Source organism: Gnatocerus cornutus, chromosome 6, assembly GCF_029298725.1.
Source record: "Gnatocerus cornutus isolate USDA-ARS CGAHR chromosome 6, icGnaCorn1.1, whole genome shotgun sequence".
In the NCBI taxonomy this organism is placed as follows: Eukaryota; Metazoa; Arthropoda; class Insecta; order Coleoptera; family Tenebrionidae; genus Gnatocerus; species Gnatocerus cornutus.
Window position 1 is genome coordinate 7,923,313 of NC_142238.1, and position 19,267 is coordinate 7,942,579.

General features: G+C 34.7%; 4 protein-coding genes across 4 annotated transcripts; 2 read left to right on the forward strand and 2 right to left on the reverse strand.

Annotated features, from left to right (window-relative positions):
• Nucleotides 1-445: 445 nt before the first annotated feature.
• Ir25a (ionotropic receptor 25a) lies at nt 446-4,000 on the reverse strand. The gene is made up of 8 exons (XM_088038153.1): nt 3,842-4,000; nt 3,641-3,790; nt 2,881-3,592; nt 2,478-2,832; nt 2,038-2,426; nt 1,599-1,988; nt 1,222-1,554; nt 446-1,177 (listed from the first exon to the last, which is right to left on the reverse strand). The coding sequence occupies exons 1-8, from the start codon at nt 3,933-3,935 to the stop codon at nt 844-846; spliced, it is 2,757 nt and encodes a 918-aa protein (XP_087894279.1). The 5' UTR covers nt 3,936-4,000; the 3' UTR covers nt 446-843.
• A 1,642-nt stretch (nt 4,001-5,642) lies between these two features.
• Nucleotides 5,643-6,965, forward strand: LOC148172598 (uncharacterized). The gene is made up of 2 exons (XM_088038158.1): nt 5,643-6,151; nt 6,198-6,965. Exons 1-2 carry the CDS (start codon nt 5,756-5,758, stop codon nt 6,936-6,938), a joined length of 1,137 nt encoding a protein of 378 aa, XP_087894284.1. The 5' UTR covers nt 5,643-5,755; the 3' UTR covers nt 6,939-6,965.
• A 111-nt stretch (nt 6,966-7,076) lies between these two features.
• LOC148172599 (peroxisomal N(1)-acetyl-spermine/spermidine oxidase) lies at nt 7,077-9,592 on the reverse strand. Its single transcript, XM_088038154.1, has 3 exons — nt 8,101-9,592; nt 7,759-7,879; nt 7,077-7,708 (listed from the first exon to the last, which is right to left on the reverse strand). The coding sequence occupies exons 1-3, from the start codon at nt 9,399-9,401 to the stop codon at nt 7,523-7,525; spliced, it is 1,608 nt and encodes a 535-aa protein (XP_087894280.1). The 5' UTR covers nt 9,402-9,592; the 3' UTR covers nt 7,077-7,522.
• A 2,282-nt stretch (nt 9,593-11,874) lies between these two features.
• LOC148172600 (protein TAPT1 homolog) lies at nt 11,875-17,315 on the forward strand. The gene is made up of 4 exons (XM_088039541.1): nt 11,875-12,353; nt 12,401-12,973; nt 13,041-13,138; nt 16,221-17,315. The coding sequence occupies exons 1-4, from the start codon at nt 12,203-12,205 to the stop codon at nt 17,184-17,186; spliced, it is 1,788 nt and encodes a 595-aa protein (XP_087895667.1). The 5' UTR covers nt 11,875-12,202; the 3' UTR covers nt 17,187-17,315.
• Nucleotides 17,316-19,267: the final 1,952 nt, after the last annotated feature.

Consider the following 19,267-nt stretch of genomic DNA (forward strand, 5'->3'; position numbering starts at 1 on the left):
CTCTACGGCAAATTTGAGAAGATTTATGCATTGAATTAAACATAAACGAGTACTAAAACACCCAAAGACCCGTTCATGATTCAATTCAATACATAAATTCTCTCAAATTTGCCGTAAAGTTTCACAATTTTCACAAAATATGACCTTGAAATGAGGTATTCAAAATTAATGAGCAGTGGACATGGATAGGCTGTCCAAATTTTTAACCATTTTTACTTGTTCTCGATGTTTGTTTGTGACACGTTTTGAACCAGTATTTGTGGCGCCAAACAAGAAGTTATTCGAACAAGTCGAGACCTGTTTAAAAATGTGGCATTAAAGAACAGTAAACTTGTTAAAAATTTAGTTAATTTAATTTTATCTAAGATTTTATAGAGCAGATATTTTTTTTCTTGTTATCAATATTTTGCAGTATTTGCATAGAGATATGATATAAATAAAACAATACATTACACAGTTTTTATTTAATTTCTAACTGCTAAACTTTTCACAAAAAATAATATCAACTGCAATAGAGGAACACATTTTGTAACAATTATGTCAAATTATTTGATTGTTCCTTAACATATTTACAAATTCATCATACAATAATGATATTCTTATCTTTGTGTCGACATTGCAGGTGAAAGTTGAAATACAAGAAAGCATTAATAAATTCTGTATTTGATAACTTTATCAACACTTTTCCATTTATCTCAATTTTAATCGTTTGCAAGTCTACCACCAGACTAGATTTTAGACAGAAACGTCTTAGAAAAATATTTGTAGTGTCTGTGCAAACAACAACAGTCAATAAAAACTCCAAATAGATAAACACAACAAGTGCAAATCATTTAATATGATCTAAAACCGTGACCGTGGATACAACTTGTTCACTTTTGCATTAAATCCTTCATGAATTTTCCCAGTCATATCGTGGTGTTTGATGGTGGGTGCCCCCTGAACATCCACGACCTTTGCCCCTTTTCTGTATTTATACCACCAATACTCGAAAGCTAAAGTTATGCAAGCTAATCCAATTCCTACGAAGATGACAATAAACACACCACCGATGTTCTGAATACTAATTCCATCAGATTGATCGTCTTGTTTGTCACAAGTCTTTGCTTCTGGATTTTTGCTCCACCATTGTTCTTTTAATCGTTCTAGTTCGCGCCGGTTTAGCAACTGTAAAATACTGAAAGAGAAGAGGTGAATTAAGACAACTTTTGTTCGACTTACGCTGTGTTAAATTGGTCTTTTAGAGGCGAGCCTTGTTGAACAGCAATTGCGTAGGGTTTCCGGGAGAATTCTTCTCCGACCATTTGTAGGTCGCAAGTTGTTGTCTCCAGGTATCTAATATCGGTGGCATCACCCAAGTAAGCAAATCCTTCACTTGAAGACTTTGAATCTCGGACTCTTTTTACCGCTTCTTCTAAAGTGTTTGGTAATTCAGCCTCTTTCATTGCCTGCCACATTTTTGTGTATTTGTCACTGACTGGGTAGTCCCACACTGCTAATTTTGCTCGTTCTACTTCAGTCAGACTGTCATTCAAACTCATGTCTTTCCAGATCCTGAAATTAACATTATGATTTTGATTTAATGCCAAGGAACATACTCGTAGAATTTTGCTTCGATGTTGGCCATTCTTTCAAAGTACGTCATTGTTGAGGAACCGTTCAAAGGAGCATATTGAATCTTGTATTGTTTAGACAAATCATCTAAAGATTCTATGGGAGTGTCCAGTCTCGAAACAGTCAGAAAAGCAGCAAGATTAGCTGTGTAAGAAGCGATGATGATGAACCCGAACAACCACCATGTAGCTGCCACCAAACGACCTGACAAGTTCTTAGGAGCTTCACCACCTCCTTGAGGAGTAAGTGAAGTCATACAGAACCAAAGACACTCTTTTAGATTAAATTCGCGTTTTTCTTCGTCGTCTTTGTATTTCTCTCTGTTGTTCTGGTAACTGTACGGACTCCATCGGTCGAAAATCCACATCAGAAAGCTATTGGAGGTTTTCATAAAATCAAGCGGTACCAAAGATTTTAAGTCACCTTGTGAAGAAGTAAGCAGCCAAAATGCACAACCACACTTCATTTTCCAACACCGTCAAAAATTTAAATAGCGAAGTTTGAGTTTCAGGGAGTTTCATCAAAATACTGATTCCGACTAAATCGTAGTATGGAACCGTAAAATCGATGACGTTTTCACGCTCAGCCATCACCGACATTGATCCTAGACCTATATCAGCACGCTTTTCCATGAGTTCTTTCACCACTCCGTTCCATTTTCCGTTCTCATCCATATTTCCGAACTTTTGATCGCTTACTGTGCTAATTTCATAATCAAAATTTAGTATTTCGGCTATTTTATCAATAAGATCAATGCAATAACCTGTGTACCCTTTTTTCGCTCTATCGTCTTTAATAATAAACGGTTTTTGCTAAAAATTATCATAGGGAGAGTACAAGAAAAATTGATGTAGAGAACTTACTTCTACTGTGACCACGCGATAAACGACATCAGCAGTGTAGTTCTTCATGCTTTGAGGATCAAGAAGTGTCATGTTGTTGTCGTAACTCGCCTTCCAACTTCCTAAAGACAGAGACTTGTCGGACGAGCCCTCTCGGACTCCCACAGCGCTTAGTTGCATGTTAAAATCCATGAAACTATAACCATTGGAGACTATATTTATAGGACTATAAGTTGGAGTCTCTGAGGTTTCTTTGTTGAAATACTTTTTAAGATTCAGACCATTGCGTTTTGGGGTGTTTTTCCCATCGAATTCGTCACAAGTGATGTAATTAGTGACATTGTTTCTTTTCCAAGCACCATCAGCAATCATCTCCCTAAAACCACACAATCAAGACACCTTTCTCCGTTCTTAAGTCTCTTACTTGACGGCAAGAAACGAATACAGGGTCAAATCAAAATAAAAAGCTGCGGCAATTTCTGGCTCTGCGTTTAACTGATATGAGGTTTTAATCAATCCAAGACGATCCTGGTACTGAGCGTCTATTATTGGTTTTGCTAGCATAATAGTAGCGTTCTTGCAATTACACTTCAGGTCACCTTTATCTTGAGTGATGGCATGCCATGCAAACTTCCTGTTAAAGAAAGAAACACTGTCGGCCGCATCCAACACCCGTTTGATACTTTCAAAACTGCCTAAAATAAAGAAATTGACAATATCCAGTTTACGCAGCTGTTTTAGCTGATCCGCAATTTTGTCAGGTTCTTTAATCGGAGCGATGACGTGTCGTGTGGCTACGTTTTGAAGCAGCGATTTGTACTTGTGGTCCATGACAAAATGGTCGTCGAATAGGATAGCCGCGTTGGTGATGTTCTGGTTTAGAACAATCGTCCTGACAATCTCCGGTATGATGTCAGCCGGTGGGTTAATTTGGATGAGATATTCCTTCTCGTTCTCATCGATATTCCTCCACTGTCTTAAATCACCTTCTTGTCCAAAAGAAGCACTGATTGTAGGTAAACCAAGAGCTGCAGTGAACGACTTAACAGTTTCCGAAGCTAAACCTGTCATGGTGGTGTCCAAAACCAGATGAGGAAACAACGAACTTGCGAGCATGTCGTTGTAGGCGCTACACACTAGAAGTTTGTAACTTTAAGAGTGAAACACAAAATTTACTAGTTTACAAGAATCAAGGAGAGCAGACGCATCCGATCTATTTCCAACGACCTTCACTGGATCGGCGTTCACACCAAGTTTGTTGTTCTTTTTTATGTAATTGGTAGCAACCTCCACCGCTTTATCTGCCACTAAGTTACCCTCTTCGTTTACAAACACTACGAAGGAAAATTAAACAATCTGAAGAAAAAACTGTTTGTTTTACTTACAAACGTTAATGTTTTGTGTCGTTTGCGTGTTTATGTCTGTTACCACACATATAAGTAACAAAATAATGTAATTTACATGTTCTCGAAACTTCATCTTGTTATAAGTTAATGTAATATTGATAAAAGACACTGGTGAAATGTGGTCAATCGAACGCGTTGCGCTTCAAAAAAAGTTATTTACCTGGTTGTTCTTTGTTGCCAAGCGATCACTGTTGCAAACATACACATTGTTAAATATTAACTCTTTTTATTTTTCATTGGGGTTTCATGTTGTGTCTTTATTCCAAATAAGGGATAGTGTTTAGGTTCGTGATACGTGGACGTGGGTTGAGTTTTATTTTGAGCTGAATCTGACATTATACAATTGCGTGTTTATTGATGGAAAACTCATTAGATATTGAAAATGCTCTAGTTATTACACTTTAACGATTAATTGTTTTCTTATTAAATATTATGATAGTTGATCATTATCGTAAATAGGCATAACTTTCCGTTATTACCCAGAACTTTTTTATGTTAGACACAAACGTTTTTAAAGAAAGTGTATTTGTGATATTTAGTGCTAAATTTAGGTCTTTAGTAAAATATTTATTTTGTTATTTTTAGCACATTTTTGCTGAAGAGAATTAATACAAAAAAATCATTTGTTTTGCAAATAAACATAAAAAACTATGTGAGGGTTGGATTTAAATACATATAAAGAGTGGGAATCGCTTTTTTTCTCTAACGTACAAAAACACTTTTACTTTTATTACCGCTTTTTACGAGAAATCGATTTTAACGTTGTTATGAAAAGTGTGTTACGAAGATATTGTTCCAATCATTCATACACTGCTTAACAATTGAAGTGGATCACACAATTTTTATGAGGTGTTTGCCAGGGTCGTCCTCATAACCACTCTAAATTTATGTGCCACATTCAAAATTTAAACTGATCGAAAAACTTATGATTCAGAAATAATGTCACAAAATAGCACGCAAAATTTTTTCTTGAATTATAGTATCTTTGCTTGACCTGCTGTATATTGTCCGGCCTTCTACGAAAAATTGTTTTATTCAACGTCACAGTATGGTTTAAATAACTATTATTCAGGGAATCAGTGACTGAGTTGAATATTTGTATTTAAACATTGACAAATTGGTGTTTTTACTATACTTTTAACATTTATGTACTCCAAAAATGTTTAACAAATTGAACCGGCGCATCCACCATTTTAGGCGACTCTAATTTGTAGACACTACCCAGCGGAAATGTAACAAATTAAAAATAACCGTTAGGTTTTCAATTAGATTCTAGAAATGCTGTTGATTTATTAACGTATCGATCGCTTTTTTAGTTGTTGTAAAAAAACGATTAGATTTCCGTGACGAATATTGAAAACTGTTTGCACTTTGTTTGCTTTTCAAGTTTAATTCTCCGGGGTCGGATTTCAATATTTTCCTTGCATTTCCAAAAGACCATTTTCTAGCCTAGTGGAACAAATAACTATTGTTTTAATTTATTGTAAGAAAAAAATTTTTTTTAATGAACAATACTGGAATTAGGCAACTAGGAAAACATAAGACAACATTAGAAGCTAAACATAATAATTTATTAAATATTATTTTTTAAAGAAGGTAATTGTTTTAAAATTAGTGGCGGTGTTAATTAACGTAAAGTTATAAAAATTTAGACAAAATTAAAGATTTAAATAAGTGTAGATTTTGAGTGAATCTTGGAGATTTTAGGGCATGTCTTTGAGGTTTTTTTTACTGATTTTAGAGTGTTTTTAAGAGGATTTTGAGTGATTTTCAACGATTTTCGCCTACGATTCAAACTTGGAATTAGGCAACCAGTAAAACACGTTTTGACAATTCTAACCTATTTTTTCCCTGACCTAACCTTAATATTACCTTCTGTCACCAGACATCAAAATGTTTTGTTTAAGAAAGTTAATAGTGCAATCTACTAGTACCACTGCCTTCAGAAACTTTACAAGACACTCCAAGAAACTACAAGACCCAGGGATAAGTCGCCGGAAAAGGCTCGTGAAACCTGAAGATAACGAAGACATCACCGACTTTGAAGACCTGGAGTCTGATTTTATGGAAGTTCACAAGTCACATAGAGAATATGAGCGAGAATTAGAGGCTCTTAAAGAACGTCAAAAGTATTTAATTGTCAAGCAGAAAGATTTTAAAGAGAAATATCCAAATTTCTTAACATGGCATGACAAGGAACAAATTCGTTATTTACACAGATCACAGCCTGAAGAGTGGACCATTGAGCGTTTGTCGGAAGGTTTCCCAGCTCTACCGGGTGTTATAAAAGTGAGTATGTAATAAATTCGTTCCAATCTTAACAGTATTTTTTTAGAAAATAGTGAAGTCTCACTACACCAAAAAGACACAAAATAAAATTACAAATCATGATCATGTTGTACAGAAAAACTGGAATGTGTTTAAAGAGGGGAAAATCCAAGAACTACCTCCTGACTTAGTTGAACATTTAAAGAAGTTTACAAACAGAGCACTTAACTTCAAGCCTTTTGTATTACCAGAATCTCAAAAGGAAGTTAAAATTAAAACTACTAGAACAGATTTTGCTGATATCATTAAAAGTTATGAACAACTGAAGCAGCCGGTTGCGCAAATAGAAAGTCAACCAGAAGTGGAGTCTCATGAGAAAACCAAAAACAAGATTTTTACTTCAAAAAGATCACTGACATTGAGCCAATTGCATGCAAATCTGAGCAAGAGAGCTGAAATGGGAAAAGAAATAGATGAAGTGGATAAACACATTGTTACAAAAATAAAAAACAAAGAAAATAAAGCACAGGAGCCGGAAAGAGTAGCAATAAACCCAAGTACTGATTTAACTGAAGATAAAAGAAGAGATTCAGAAAAGCGTGTTGTTGATATGTCCACGCAAAAGTATCAGTCTTCAACGAGTCTAAAGAACATTAAAAAAACCGAGAGAGACTTGGCACATTTAAATTATCCTGAAAAAATTAATATACCCAAAAAGTTGATAAAAAAAGGTTTTATTTATAAGCTTAATGACTGCTATTATGACGGTGACGGCGAATTTTTGTACAGAGTCCCGGGAATGTGTTAAGTTTTAAGAATAAAACGTTGAAGAATGCTTACCTAATATTTTTTTACCCACACAATTGTTATTAAAAGTAGTAAGTATAAAAATATTCGTTAGTGATTCCATGATATGCGTGAAGGAATGGTCGTATAAAAATGTCAATTCGATTATATATTTTTTAATGAAACAATGTCGATAAAAAAATGACTAGCACGTAGCACAAGCATATAAAAGTAACAATTGAAATAAATGGTAACAACTAAGATAACAGACATTGTTAAGCAGTTCTAAATTTTTGCTACAGATCACATTTTGCATAACTTTTATTGTATAGTAATACTGCTCAAATACTTCCGTTCAAAATACAAAATAAAACGTGTGTTAAAAATGTTTAACAAAATTAAAAACTTCCGGTATTTCTTTGTGGCTGTTTGTGTATATTTCATTTAAAAATTATACAAAATGTGCTTCATATCAGAAGTGGAGAACCTCTCTAGAGAGCGCGCCATACTCAGACACCCAAAAACCATAATTTTTGTACTCGATAAGATCTCAAGAAGGCTCAAGTAAGATTTCGTCCACCACTGACTTATTTAAGGCAAGTTCGGTTATTCAAGAGAAATTCCTTGAACCCACGAACTCAAGTCGGCGTCATCCTCGCAATCTAGGACCATTTCTTGAGGATCATCCTCGGATAAAATCATTTGTGCGGCTGTTCGTCCTGTCAAAAACGCCCCGTGGACTGTCGAATAAAAATTGCTGTGGGTGTGTTCGCCTGCAAACAGCACCACAGGCTGCAAATTTGTTGTTAAGATTAAAATTTTACCACCGGATAATGACTCACTGAGGTTTCTTCTTCGTCGAGATAAAGAGGCTGCGCTAGATACTCAATGTCGATTTGGGAGGCCCCGACGGCTATTGCGGTGTAGGATCCTCGGGTATAGGGCTGATTATGCCAACTGGTGCTGGAAAGTGACGTTGGATAGGTTCAAAATCGGCTTTTCTAAGTGACTTTTTTTAAATTAATGTGCCAATATACTAATAATTGGATTTAGTTTCAGCTACTTTGGCTTGACAAAAAATGTCACAGTTAAATAAGCAATTATTGGATATTTACATTTCAAACGTTTTAATACAATTATTGCGATAAATAAAAAAAATCGATTCCAATCGATTTTCCACTTACCAAATGACATTCTTTGGCTTTGGAATAAAAGGATCATTAAGAAATTTCCGCAAAACCGACGTGCAGGTGTCGATTATCGTGTCTTTCGACAGCGTCTCCATGTATTCAGCTTCCTTCCCGGAAATCCACCCCAAAATTATCGTTTCCGTAACTTTGGAAAAAGAGTATATTTTCTTGTACCAACTCTTACTTAAGTCGTCTTGACCTTCCGGTCTATCAGAGTCCGACTCCCACAGAAGAAGGATTTCCGTGATATTAGGATTCAGAAATGGTCTATCATATTCCAATAAGATTTTATCAACTGTTCCAAACAACAACCTTTCAATAGCTTCTCTTTTGTATTCAGGTAACGGGGGTTGAAATAAATCCGGCTTTTGTTTTAACACCCCAAGAGGTACAGTGCAAATAACGTGATCAGCTTGGAAAACCTTCCCGTTATCACAATTGACTTCAATATTGTAGTGGTGAGTTTTCTCACAACTTGATTCTCTGCTACTGCTTTCTTCAACGACCGTTCTATCTGAGTCGTCTGAATCGTTACCGTTATCGACACTGTTGCGTTTGTTGAGATTCCAACAGATTGACTTGACAGGATGTTGAAGAAGAAGATTCTCTGAAGGAATAGCTTTCGTCACGGGTTCCAAAATCGCGCTGTACCCTTCTGGAAGCGTAATGTTGCCACCTTGCAGCTCTGTATAAGTCCCTAACTCTAATAAATCGATCTCATTCATATCGTCGCACCCACATATGCACGTTTCCCGTTTTAACAAACACTCGAATAAAAGTTCCCGCAAATGTCTCTCCCGGGAGTCTTGTATTTTATCCAGATACAAACTAATTTCTAATTTAATATGTTCACCTACACTATCAATGCCTTCAGGTGGTAAATACTGAGATAAAAAATACTCTTCACACCGTTTTAAAAAACACAGATATGCTTCGTAGATTTCATGAAGAATAGCAAATGGAACTTGCTTTCCATTTTCAGTGGCAGCTATCACTTTATGGGGTTTTGGGATTTGCATAATATCCACGAGACCATGTTGCATTGCTAATTCGTAAACAGGATTACCAAGAACTCCATGGATCCAATTGGCACCTAACTCTACAGGTTCCGTGCCAATTTTTATTTGAACGATGCGACCTCCCACACGGTTGCGAGCCTCGAGGAGTTTGTAGTCGTTGAAACCGTTTTTTGATAAATGATAAGCGGCCGAAAGACCTGCCATCCCGGCGCCTAATATCAGCACTTTACATTTTGATTCCTCTTTTTCGGGAGATTTATTTTCATTACTCTCCATAGTTGAATAATATTTGCGGCCCCATCAGCTGATAACTGTCAAAGTGACAGGTGGCGTTTGTAGGGAAATTATTATCTCTGCTTGACGTGTGACAGTAAATAAATAAACACACCCTAAACAAACTTTTCTTTTAAATTTATGACCCGTTTTTCGGTAGAAATTGTAAACATTTTTTGTTTAGATAGTCAAGATAATTTAAGATAAGATAATTTTAAGGTTAGATTAATATCAAAGCGTGAAGACTGGCGTGAAATTAGCGTAGCGCTAAAGATAAGTACCGCTACTCGAAAAATACCCTCCCACAAAGACTGTTACACACCAAAAAAAATTGTTTGGACGTATTGCTGGTTGCATCTGATATATACTATCGCGGAAACAAAATTTCGAACAGCAAATTGATTGACGTTTAAAAATTGTAAACTGTCCTTTGGCTTTATAACCTTAAAGTTTATAAAAGACTCAGCAAGTGTCAAAAATTTACTTTGTGTGTCAGTCACAATGACAATAAAGCTTGATTTACATTGCCATGTCAAAAAGTGATGTTCGAAATTTTGATTCCGCGATAGTATTTACACCATATTTCAACTGAATTTGTGGTCCAAACTTCAACACATGTCCAAATTTTGGGACTGTACACGAAATTGGGTATAGCACTGTACCACCTAGTTACATTTTTACTTTTGTTGGGTTTGTTGTTGCTATCTGAAATATTGACAAATACCAACCTGACAGAAACCAGAAATTATTACGTTTGATTTTCCACAAATTTAATGACTAACCGTCAATGTTGTTCGTTACATGAAGAGCTCTTCCTGTCTTAATATTGAGACTTTAGATTGGGTGTAATGAAACCCCCAATGTAACGACAAACGGGTTGTAGTTAAACCTAATCTAATCGTGTCAGTTTTTAACACTTTAAAGCCTGAAATAGATTAGAGAGAATTTTGCGACACTTCTAGAGCGAGTTCTTGCTTATGTGTTTACACTGTTTGCAATAAATACTGCAAGTTTCTCTCGCGAGAATCTGATGAGTTCTGGGCTTTTGAAATTTCTCACAGTTCCCTAATTTGAAAGAACTTGAGCAAGATCTAAAATACTTTGTATACACTGGAAAGAAAATCGCTCGCGCGAGAATTTTCGCGAGTTCCAGAGAGTCAACTTGCAGCGGTAGTTAGTTACATTAGGAACCGCACTGTCAGACAGAAACTCAGGCGAGATTTCTCGCAAGTCTATTTCCGTCTTTTGATAACAAGATTCACTAGGTGCAAGTAATGTTTATATTATGCCTTGGCTCATTTAGATTTTCAAATTAAAGCCCTTACGTTGAGATGTCAAATGATTGCCGACCGTTGCACATAAACCAAAAAAAAATCTTTGATATGTTCATAGTGTCGACTTTTCTTTTTTATGCAAACTCATTTACTAGTCCACTCGCTTTGTTTCTAAACTTACGAGCAATTAAACGAATTCAAAACGGTCAACTCACAGTAAAACACTGAAAAGCACAAGTGTTTTATTTACAATTTTTGTTTTTTAAATCAAAGATCACGCATAGCACATACACCATATTTCAACTAAAACTGTGGCCCCAATTTTGGCGGCGAGAGGTGTATGTACTATCGCGGAAACAAAATTTCGAACATCAAATTGATTGAAGTTTAAAAATTGTAAACTGTCCTTTGTCTTTATAACCTTGAAATTTATAAAAGACTCAGCAAGTGTCAGAAGTTTACTTTGTTTGTCAGTCACAATGACAATAGGGCTTGATTTACATTGCCATCAAAAAGTGATGTTCGAAATTTTGATTCCGCGATAGTAAGTGCAGAGTGTATCTGTACAGCTAGTGATTTTATTTAAAATTGGTAATGGTTTAAAGAGTGGGAGAGCTGTCAAAATTAGTTTGTTCACAATTATTGACATTATTTGTCAAATCAGGAATTTGTTAGAAATGCAAAAGAGTGACGTCCCATTCGAAGCAAAGTAAATAATAAAGAAGTTCTACTAAAGTCCGTTTTTTTTTTTTAAAACCACCAACACCGCAATTTTCCCATGCATTACAACCGGCAACGTCGCCTAGGGAGATTTTTGGTGAGAAAATAGTTATCAAATTTTTGACATTTCTGAAAATTAGGCAGTGTTTCCGTCAAAAACGTTTCTTTTACAGCCTGTTGGATTGCAAATCAACTGATTTAATAATGAAAAGACTCGGCACAGCCTGAAAGGCCGTTTTGTGTAATCAAACTGTCAATTAGGCAGCTAACCTATTTAATTTTATCACCAAAAAGTCACCATCGACGACGTTGCCGGTTGTAAAGTGGTGGGAGAGTGCGGTGTTGGTGGTTTTTTAATAAAAAAAACCGGACTTTATGTGCTGGGAAACATTTTTAACATTTGAACTAGGCAACCAGTTATACAACAAACCGCTGAATATTACATTTTGCTGTGTGCAACGGACTTGCCAGGTGTTTAAACGCTATAGTCACACCAGTGGCAGACGTCAAAACTTGTGTCGTGTCGTATAAAGTCACCCAATGATGAAATCAGAGTTATTTTTGGAGATTTTAGTTGATCAGTGATGCGGTAACGTATTCTTGTAAAAACTTGGCCCAAATTAAATAATCCTGCAGCGTGTATACATAAAAACATTTTGTTTAATCAAAACCAGCCGTGTTGTTTTGTGAGATAGTTTAGGTTTTCAGAACAAAATTCCCTAGCTTTGATTGTTTACCGTCCTCCACATCTGTCATTAGTGTCAATGTGTCAAAAATCATGTTGATGGTTGCTTATTTTGGCCAATAATTATGTCCCTCGATGATGAAAGAAACGGAGACGGTGGCAAAAAAATCCGTTTTAAAACTCCAGCACACGTGTTGTTTACATCAGAATCGAAAATCGAGGATTTATTGCGAAATGACAAAGAATCCAATGATGTGGTGGACTACGCGAAAAAGGGTAAATACTCCCGATTATAGTCCACTAATGATGACGTGACGTTTTAGAAAGAAGTCCATCTCTGGCGTCATTTCTCCAAGTGGAGTTGACGCGAGATTACCTCCTTGAACACGATGAAGAACGTTTTTCTGCACGTAGAGAGAAAGTTTATTCATTTATGCGAATACCCAGGGAAGTAGAGAGATTTATGCGTTATGGTTTTATGCAATGCACAGATTCATTTCTCTTTGTTTACACTTTCTTGCCAATGCGGGTACTGTTGGCTCTTTGGGCGTTAGTGACTAGACCATTTTCTAAATGTTTTGGGGCACAAGATAGACAGAATAGACGTATTTTAACCCCAGCAGAAATTTGTGATTTATTAAAGGCTGTAATTTTAATTGTATGTAGTATGTTTATGTTTTCTGTTGACACAAATATGTTGTACCATTTAATTAAGAGTCAATCTGTAATTAAACTTTATATATTCTATAACATGTTGGAAGTAGGAGATAGATTGTTTTCTGCCTTTGGACAAGACACAATTGACGCACTGTTTTGGACCGCCACTGAACCAAGAGGACGTAAAAGGGAACATTTAGGTGTTATTCCACATCTCATTTTTGCTATTGTCTATGTCGGTATCCTTTTAGAATTAATTGTTATTGCAGTTTTTAACTAATTAGGTATTTTCCTTAGTTTTCTCAGTACTTCACAGCATTCTCGTCTTGTTTCAAGCAACAACACTGAATGTCGCCATAAATGCTAATAATAAGGCTCTCTTGACCATTATGATGTCAAATAATGTAAGTTGCATCAATAGGTACTTCAATTTCTGTTAAAACTTGTTTTCTAATTTTTCTTCAATATTGGCTAATTGCCATTTTCCTATATTGTTTTCCCATTATTAATATTGTGAGATATTTGGCAGTTTTAAATAAGATATTACCACGTAACGGTTATTTGGGTGGTTGGTACAAAAATGTTATCATGATTTACTCGACAGCTGTACGCACTTAAGGCTGTTCTACCCCTCAACTAAAATTCGTGTTTTGAAAAATATGCAACCCAACATACTAACCATTTGACACATGCCAATCATCCATAAGGGTGAAAATCGTCTGTAAAATTAGCATATTTTCTACCACAGTTTAGCAATAAACCAGGCAGATGAATTTGCCTTGCTTTGGAGTTTGTTTCGAACGTTTTCCCGATTTAGAAATATTATGTCCCTCGAAAATAATAAATGAATAATAAAGAGAAATAATAAATGATGGCATCATCAAATAAACTTTATATTTCAAGTAAAAAATGTTTCGTTAAAAATGTGTACATCACAATTTTATTTTCAAAATTACACTGTGCGACAAATTCAAATTAATTTTGAATGTGTTATGGAATCCAAACAAAGTACATACTCAAAGAACATCCTTACCTCAAAACCTTCACAATTTTTAACATAAGTAGTTGAAAAAATCATAGAAAAGAGATTCTTTTTCTATTTTACTTATGATTTTAATGTATGTATGGTTATCAATATTTAAAATACACATAAAAAAACTAAAATTAAAAAAATTATATGCAAATCATAACTTGTTTAGCCGCCAACTTTGATACAATTTTTTTATTCTTTATTACAAAATTCGATTTTTTCACAATAATTTTAAATTTATTGTATTTGGCAACGTACAGACTTTTATTTTGGAAACAAAAATGTTTAAAACTTACAAAGTCATAAAATTTTACTTTTAAAATTAAATATAAAATTTGGTGGTGACTTGCGGTTACCGGGATATGTTTTATCAAAAGATGGGCTACCTATAGAACATAACAGTTTTTTGGCTACTAAAACTTTGTCACGCAGTGTTTTAATTGATAATAAATTTAAATAAATTAGATTTAGATATTAGTTCATCTTGTCATTTCTTGTGTTTCAACGAATCCGCGGGTATTTAACAATTCTACCAAATTTTAAAATGGATATTTGGGTACTTCCGAATAACACAAAATATTACAGCTGGGTAAAGAATATGTTCTAGAGCTACAATTTTTTTTATAAAATTGAAAAAACACTCGATCACGATTTTTTTTTTCGATAAATCGCTTATGCCAAATCGCAGAAATAATCGCAAATAATCGCGGAAAATGCAAGATTGTAGAAAAAATATTGTGTGTATTTCGAGCGCAAATTCAAATTGCCGTTTTCGAGAGGTTGTCGCGCAACTTTAGACTTTTTGTCTCTTTCAATCGGCCATGTAAATTTTTACGCTCTTAATACACAAATATCTATTAAAATTTGTGTTGTACTTTTGCCATCAGCTACTTATATTAACGTGAGTTTCAAAATTATGAAAGATATCCATCGATCTAGAAGAATTCTAAGTAATACTGGTGTATTAAACTGTAACACTAATTTGTTTTTACTTTTTATACGTGGACGTCAAAAAACTATACATTTATACGCATCACGAAAAAATAAAAAATAACATATCTTGGCACAACTAAACATTTCAAAAATTGAGAACAAATGTCGACCTCCATAATGTTTTCATCATTTTGGAAAAGTTTAAAAAGTTGCTACATTAACACAATTTGAGATATGTATAAAGAAATCATTGAAAATGTAAAATCATGTTTTGGGTAATTATTTTAACAAAGTTGGAGAAATTGCCAAAACACAGAAGTAACAATATAGAGCTATGCTGGTATCTAAAAATCAAATAGTTACGGGAGCGCTAAAAAGCTTTCAATCGTCTAATCTTTTTATTTTAACCTGACAGTCATGTATGGGAGACAACTCGGTACTGACCTTTTTGGTCTTATGGCTACTTGAGAAAACATTCCACCCTGCCTGCGGCAAAGGACCAAATGGCCAAATATGCAATAAAATGCATAACAATCAATGTATGAAATGCAATTAATCCGTTGCCCTATATAGAATAGACTGTTTAAATGTAATGTTGTAATGCAAGTTATTAATTGAGGTCTACTTCAAGAGTCAAAAGCGAATTTTTTGTCAACAAAGATGAGTTTAATTGCACTAAATCTAAACTCAAAATACTACACTCAACTGAGAAAAAAAAGGTTCTGAAACTGTTCAGAAGTCACTGCTTTCTAATTATATTATCGATTGAAAATCATTTGCAATCGTTAATCTATTTATTAAAAATGTCGACAAAATGTCTTAAAATTTATTTTTAGAAATCTTGCATGAGGGTTAAAATGTTATTATATTCAGATGTCTTCAATTCTTGGTAAGAAGTAGGTATAAAGTTGGGGTCCCAATGGTCAATCGCCGGTCGGCCGAGTTGTAGTCGTCGAACCGTGATTAGGATTAGAGACCCCCTGTTGTGAGGGGCTGTAAATCATGGCAACATTGAAGTGTTGGTTGCCGACTTTTTGTAAATTGGGAATCATTTTTACATGAAATTTTATTTTTTTCTAAAGAAACTGTTCATGTGGGGAAAAAACCAAGGAGTTTCCCGGATGTAGAATAAAATCCCTCATCTATCGAGTCGTAGTTCAAGCAAAAATTCCTAAAACTGTGCCCGTAAAACGACATGGCGTTTTTTCAGTTTTCATTTTTTTTAAATAAATTTATAAGAAATTTTTGAAAATCAAAGAGTTTCCCGTGTACATTTCGATATTATCTACACGTACAAAAAAAATCAAAACTCCAACTCTTAATTTGTGGCCGTAAAAAGTAATGGCGTTTTGCGCTATTTCCTATGCACTTCGGCCGGGGTAGGACAGAGCCTTAACAATAAGCCTTTATTTAGTTATGGATCGTTTTTATTTCAAGGTTTAGTAATTTTACTTAAAAACCTATTGTCTTACTCATATTAACTTATTATTTGTTCATGTTTATTAATTCTCGTCTTTCTCCAGTTTGTGGAACTCAAAGGCAGTGTGTTCAAGAAATTCGACAAGAACAACTTATTCCAAGTTTCTTGCAGCGACGTTCGAGAGCGTTTCCACTTGATTGTCTTAATGTCTATTGTCGTCTTGCAAACAATGAGAGAGTATTCCTGGAAATCAGATCGACTCTGGGTTCTCCTTCCAGACTGTTTAATCGTTCTAATCGCTGAAATGTTCGTGGATTGGATCAAACATGCATTCATAACACGTTTCAACGAGCTCCAACTGGATGTTTATAGAGACTATACAACTAGTTTAGCTTACGATATGGCTCAAACCCGACAAAAACACGCCTTTTCAGACCATTCAGACTTGGTGGCTCGAAGAATGGGGTTCATTCCTTTACCTCTGGGAGTCGTCATGATTCGAGTTCTCGCTAGCTCTATACATATCAACGATTTGGCTTCTGTTATATTGCTTGTTTTTGCTTATTTCTGTTTAGCTTCGTTCAAAATTTTAAACAGTTTGTTAATTCTGGGGAAAGCTTGTGATTTGATAACGCAGCACAAGCAAGAAAAAGCCACTGTGCAGTCCCCGTCGACGAGCACGACAAAGAGCTCCACGACAACGACAGCGACGAGTCCTTTGAGACCTCCTATTGTAGATCAGCCATTACGGCCTTCTATTTACACTAATGGGTTTCCACCGACGGAAAACGATAATCTTTTGGCGGATTTGGGATCGTCGGCGATTTTTGCCAACAGTACTGTGGATTTGAAGAATGTCAGTCTCAACGAAGAGTTGTTGAAAGTTGAAGGTGAAGATATTAAAATAGAACCGGTGTTGCAACAAGACGAAAATGTTACAAGGAGTTTCCCGGATATTAATAACAAACAGTTTTTTGAAGAGGAGGTTGCTGGGGACAACCTGAAAAGATCAGAGTCCGAGCCTTCTTTAATTACTTGTAATAGTGAAGAGAGCGATTTGCCAAAGTAGGGATTTGTACTAGTCTTTATTCTGTATTTTTGGTTATTCTGTGAATATTCCATCCGTTTTTATACTTAATTTAACATACGTTGTTGTTTTGTTAAGGACACTGCGGTGAGATTTGTGTGTTAATATTTTCATATGAAATAATATTTTTATATAATGTGATTTGCGTTTTATTTCTTTCAAAACTAAAAGTGATGCATGAAATGGATCATAGGTAGTACTTGCTACATTTTTTCATTTGTTTTTTTCCTCCTGAGAACCATAAATATCCTTACAACATTTTGTAGGCTGTATGTTGCAAGACTGGAAGAATAATAGTTAAATTAATTCAGGATAACAATTTCCTGTTTTCCTTCGATAGTAAAAGCTCTTACCTTTAGAGTCCACGTAATTTATACCGGAAAACAAATCCGAACAGATGAGTTTCTGAAAGATTTTAATGAGCGAGCGCTTCGGCCCCGACTAATTTTTCTCAAAGATCTCCGATTCAAACTAATCATTACTTGTGTTTTTCAATCACAGTTCAAAATGATTTATCACGCTGTATTTCTAATTCAATAATTAACGAGGAGGGACCCCGTTGTTTGACCATCTGTTAAGAGTTAGCAGTTCGTCGAATCATAATCGCTTTTTCCCGAACATAAGCGCATGTTAATTAAATAACTTATTCATTGATTTAAATATCAACCACAGCAATGTGTTTCTCAAGTTTCGATTCATAATTCAGTCAATTTTACGTAACATTAACAAATTACGTGGTCGTGTTGACTGCCTTGAAACGAATATGAATGAAAATCTTAGGTCACAATAATCGATGAATGAAACATTGCAGCCCCACTCAGAAACTAATTGTGAAATCTGCAAGGAGAATTGTGAACGAATCCTCTTCAAGATACTTTTGGTGTTGAAAAAGATTTCAGTTTGCTAATGAAAGATACAGCTTTTTTAATTGAGGAAACCTTGAAGTTTTAGGTGAAAGAAAGAACAGGGAAAAAGTCATCAAGATTAATTAAATGAGTGGGCAAGAAGAGTGGAGAAAAGACATAGTTAATAGACGTAGGTGAAGATGGCGACACTGTTATCGAAGCAACAATCACTTCTCAATTTTCATTTTTTTTCAAAGTGGGTGCTTCAAGTATTTGATTTACAAAAAGAATTCGAATTTCAAACGAGACCTTTCGAATTATTATAATTTTAGCGTGGGCGATTTACATGAACTTGAACTCATTCACCCTCTCACCTTACAAATTTTGTTTTAATAAGGGTTGCAAAACTTTTTTTTGGTTTACAACATTTATGTAACACTTTGCCCCATTGAGTTTCACTTTGCTGCATTTTATGTAAATTAAAACAACATTGTGGATTTTCACAAAATTATTTACTGTGTAGGAAGATTCACATCTGACCTTTTATTCGAGTATATCGCTTTTATTTAACTTTTTAAATAAAATATGTTGCTTTTATTTGAGGTAAGTAAATACGCGCAAAATTTTAATACCATAACGTGAATGGCACACTATTAAAATGAAAAATTTAAGGGCTTCTGTTGTAGTTCACTTTTGACCTTTATTAATGATTTATTTCAAGTGTTTTCAAAAGGTCGTTAAAGCTGAACATGCAGTATTTGCAAAATTGTGGATTTTTTGTTTTTATTGTTTAGTTCTGAACTAACACGTCGTGGCTACGGAATTTAGTTACTATCACTTACACTGTTTTATAAATACCATAGTTATCCATAAAGTTAAATGTTTCCAGTAAACGCTTTAATGCCTGTAATAAGAAATAATAGTAATATCCAATAAGTAAGTAACTTAATAATAGGTAGGTATACTTTTAAATAAGTAAGAAGGCTCGAAGAAGACAGTTTTAGCTTACGTCCGTTTCAACATTCAATAAATTGTTAGTAAAATGCAGTGAAAGAACTTGAACTTCGAAGTTTTCAATTCTCAGAAGTTCGCAGTTTTTTAGACTTAGTTTTCCAATTTTTATTTATATTTCATAAAGATCTATGACTATAGTATGTACCTAATAAGTACTTTAAACAATTCGAATGTGAAAGGAAACAAAAACATTATTCCATGAAT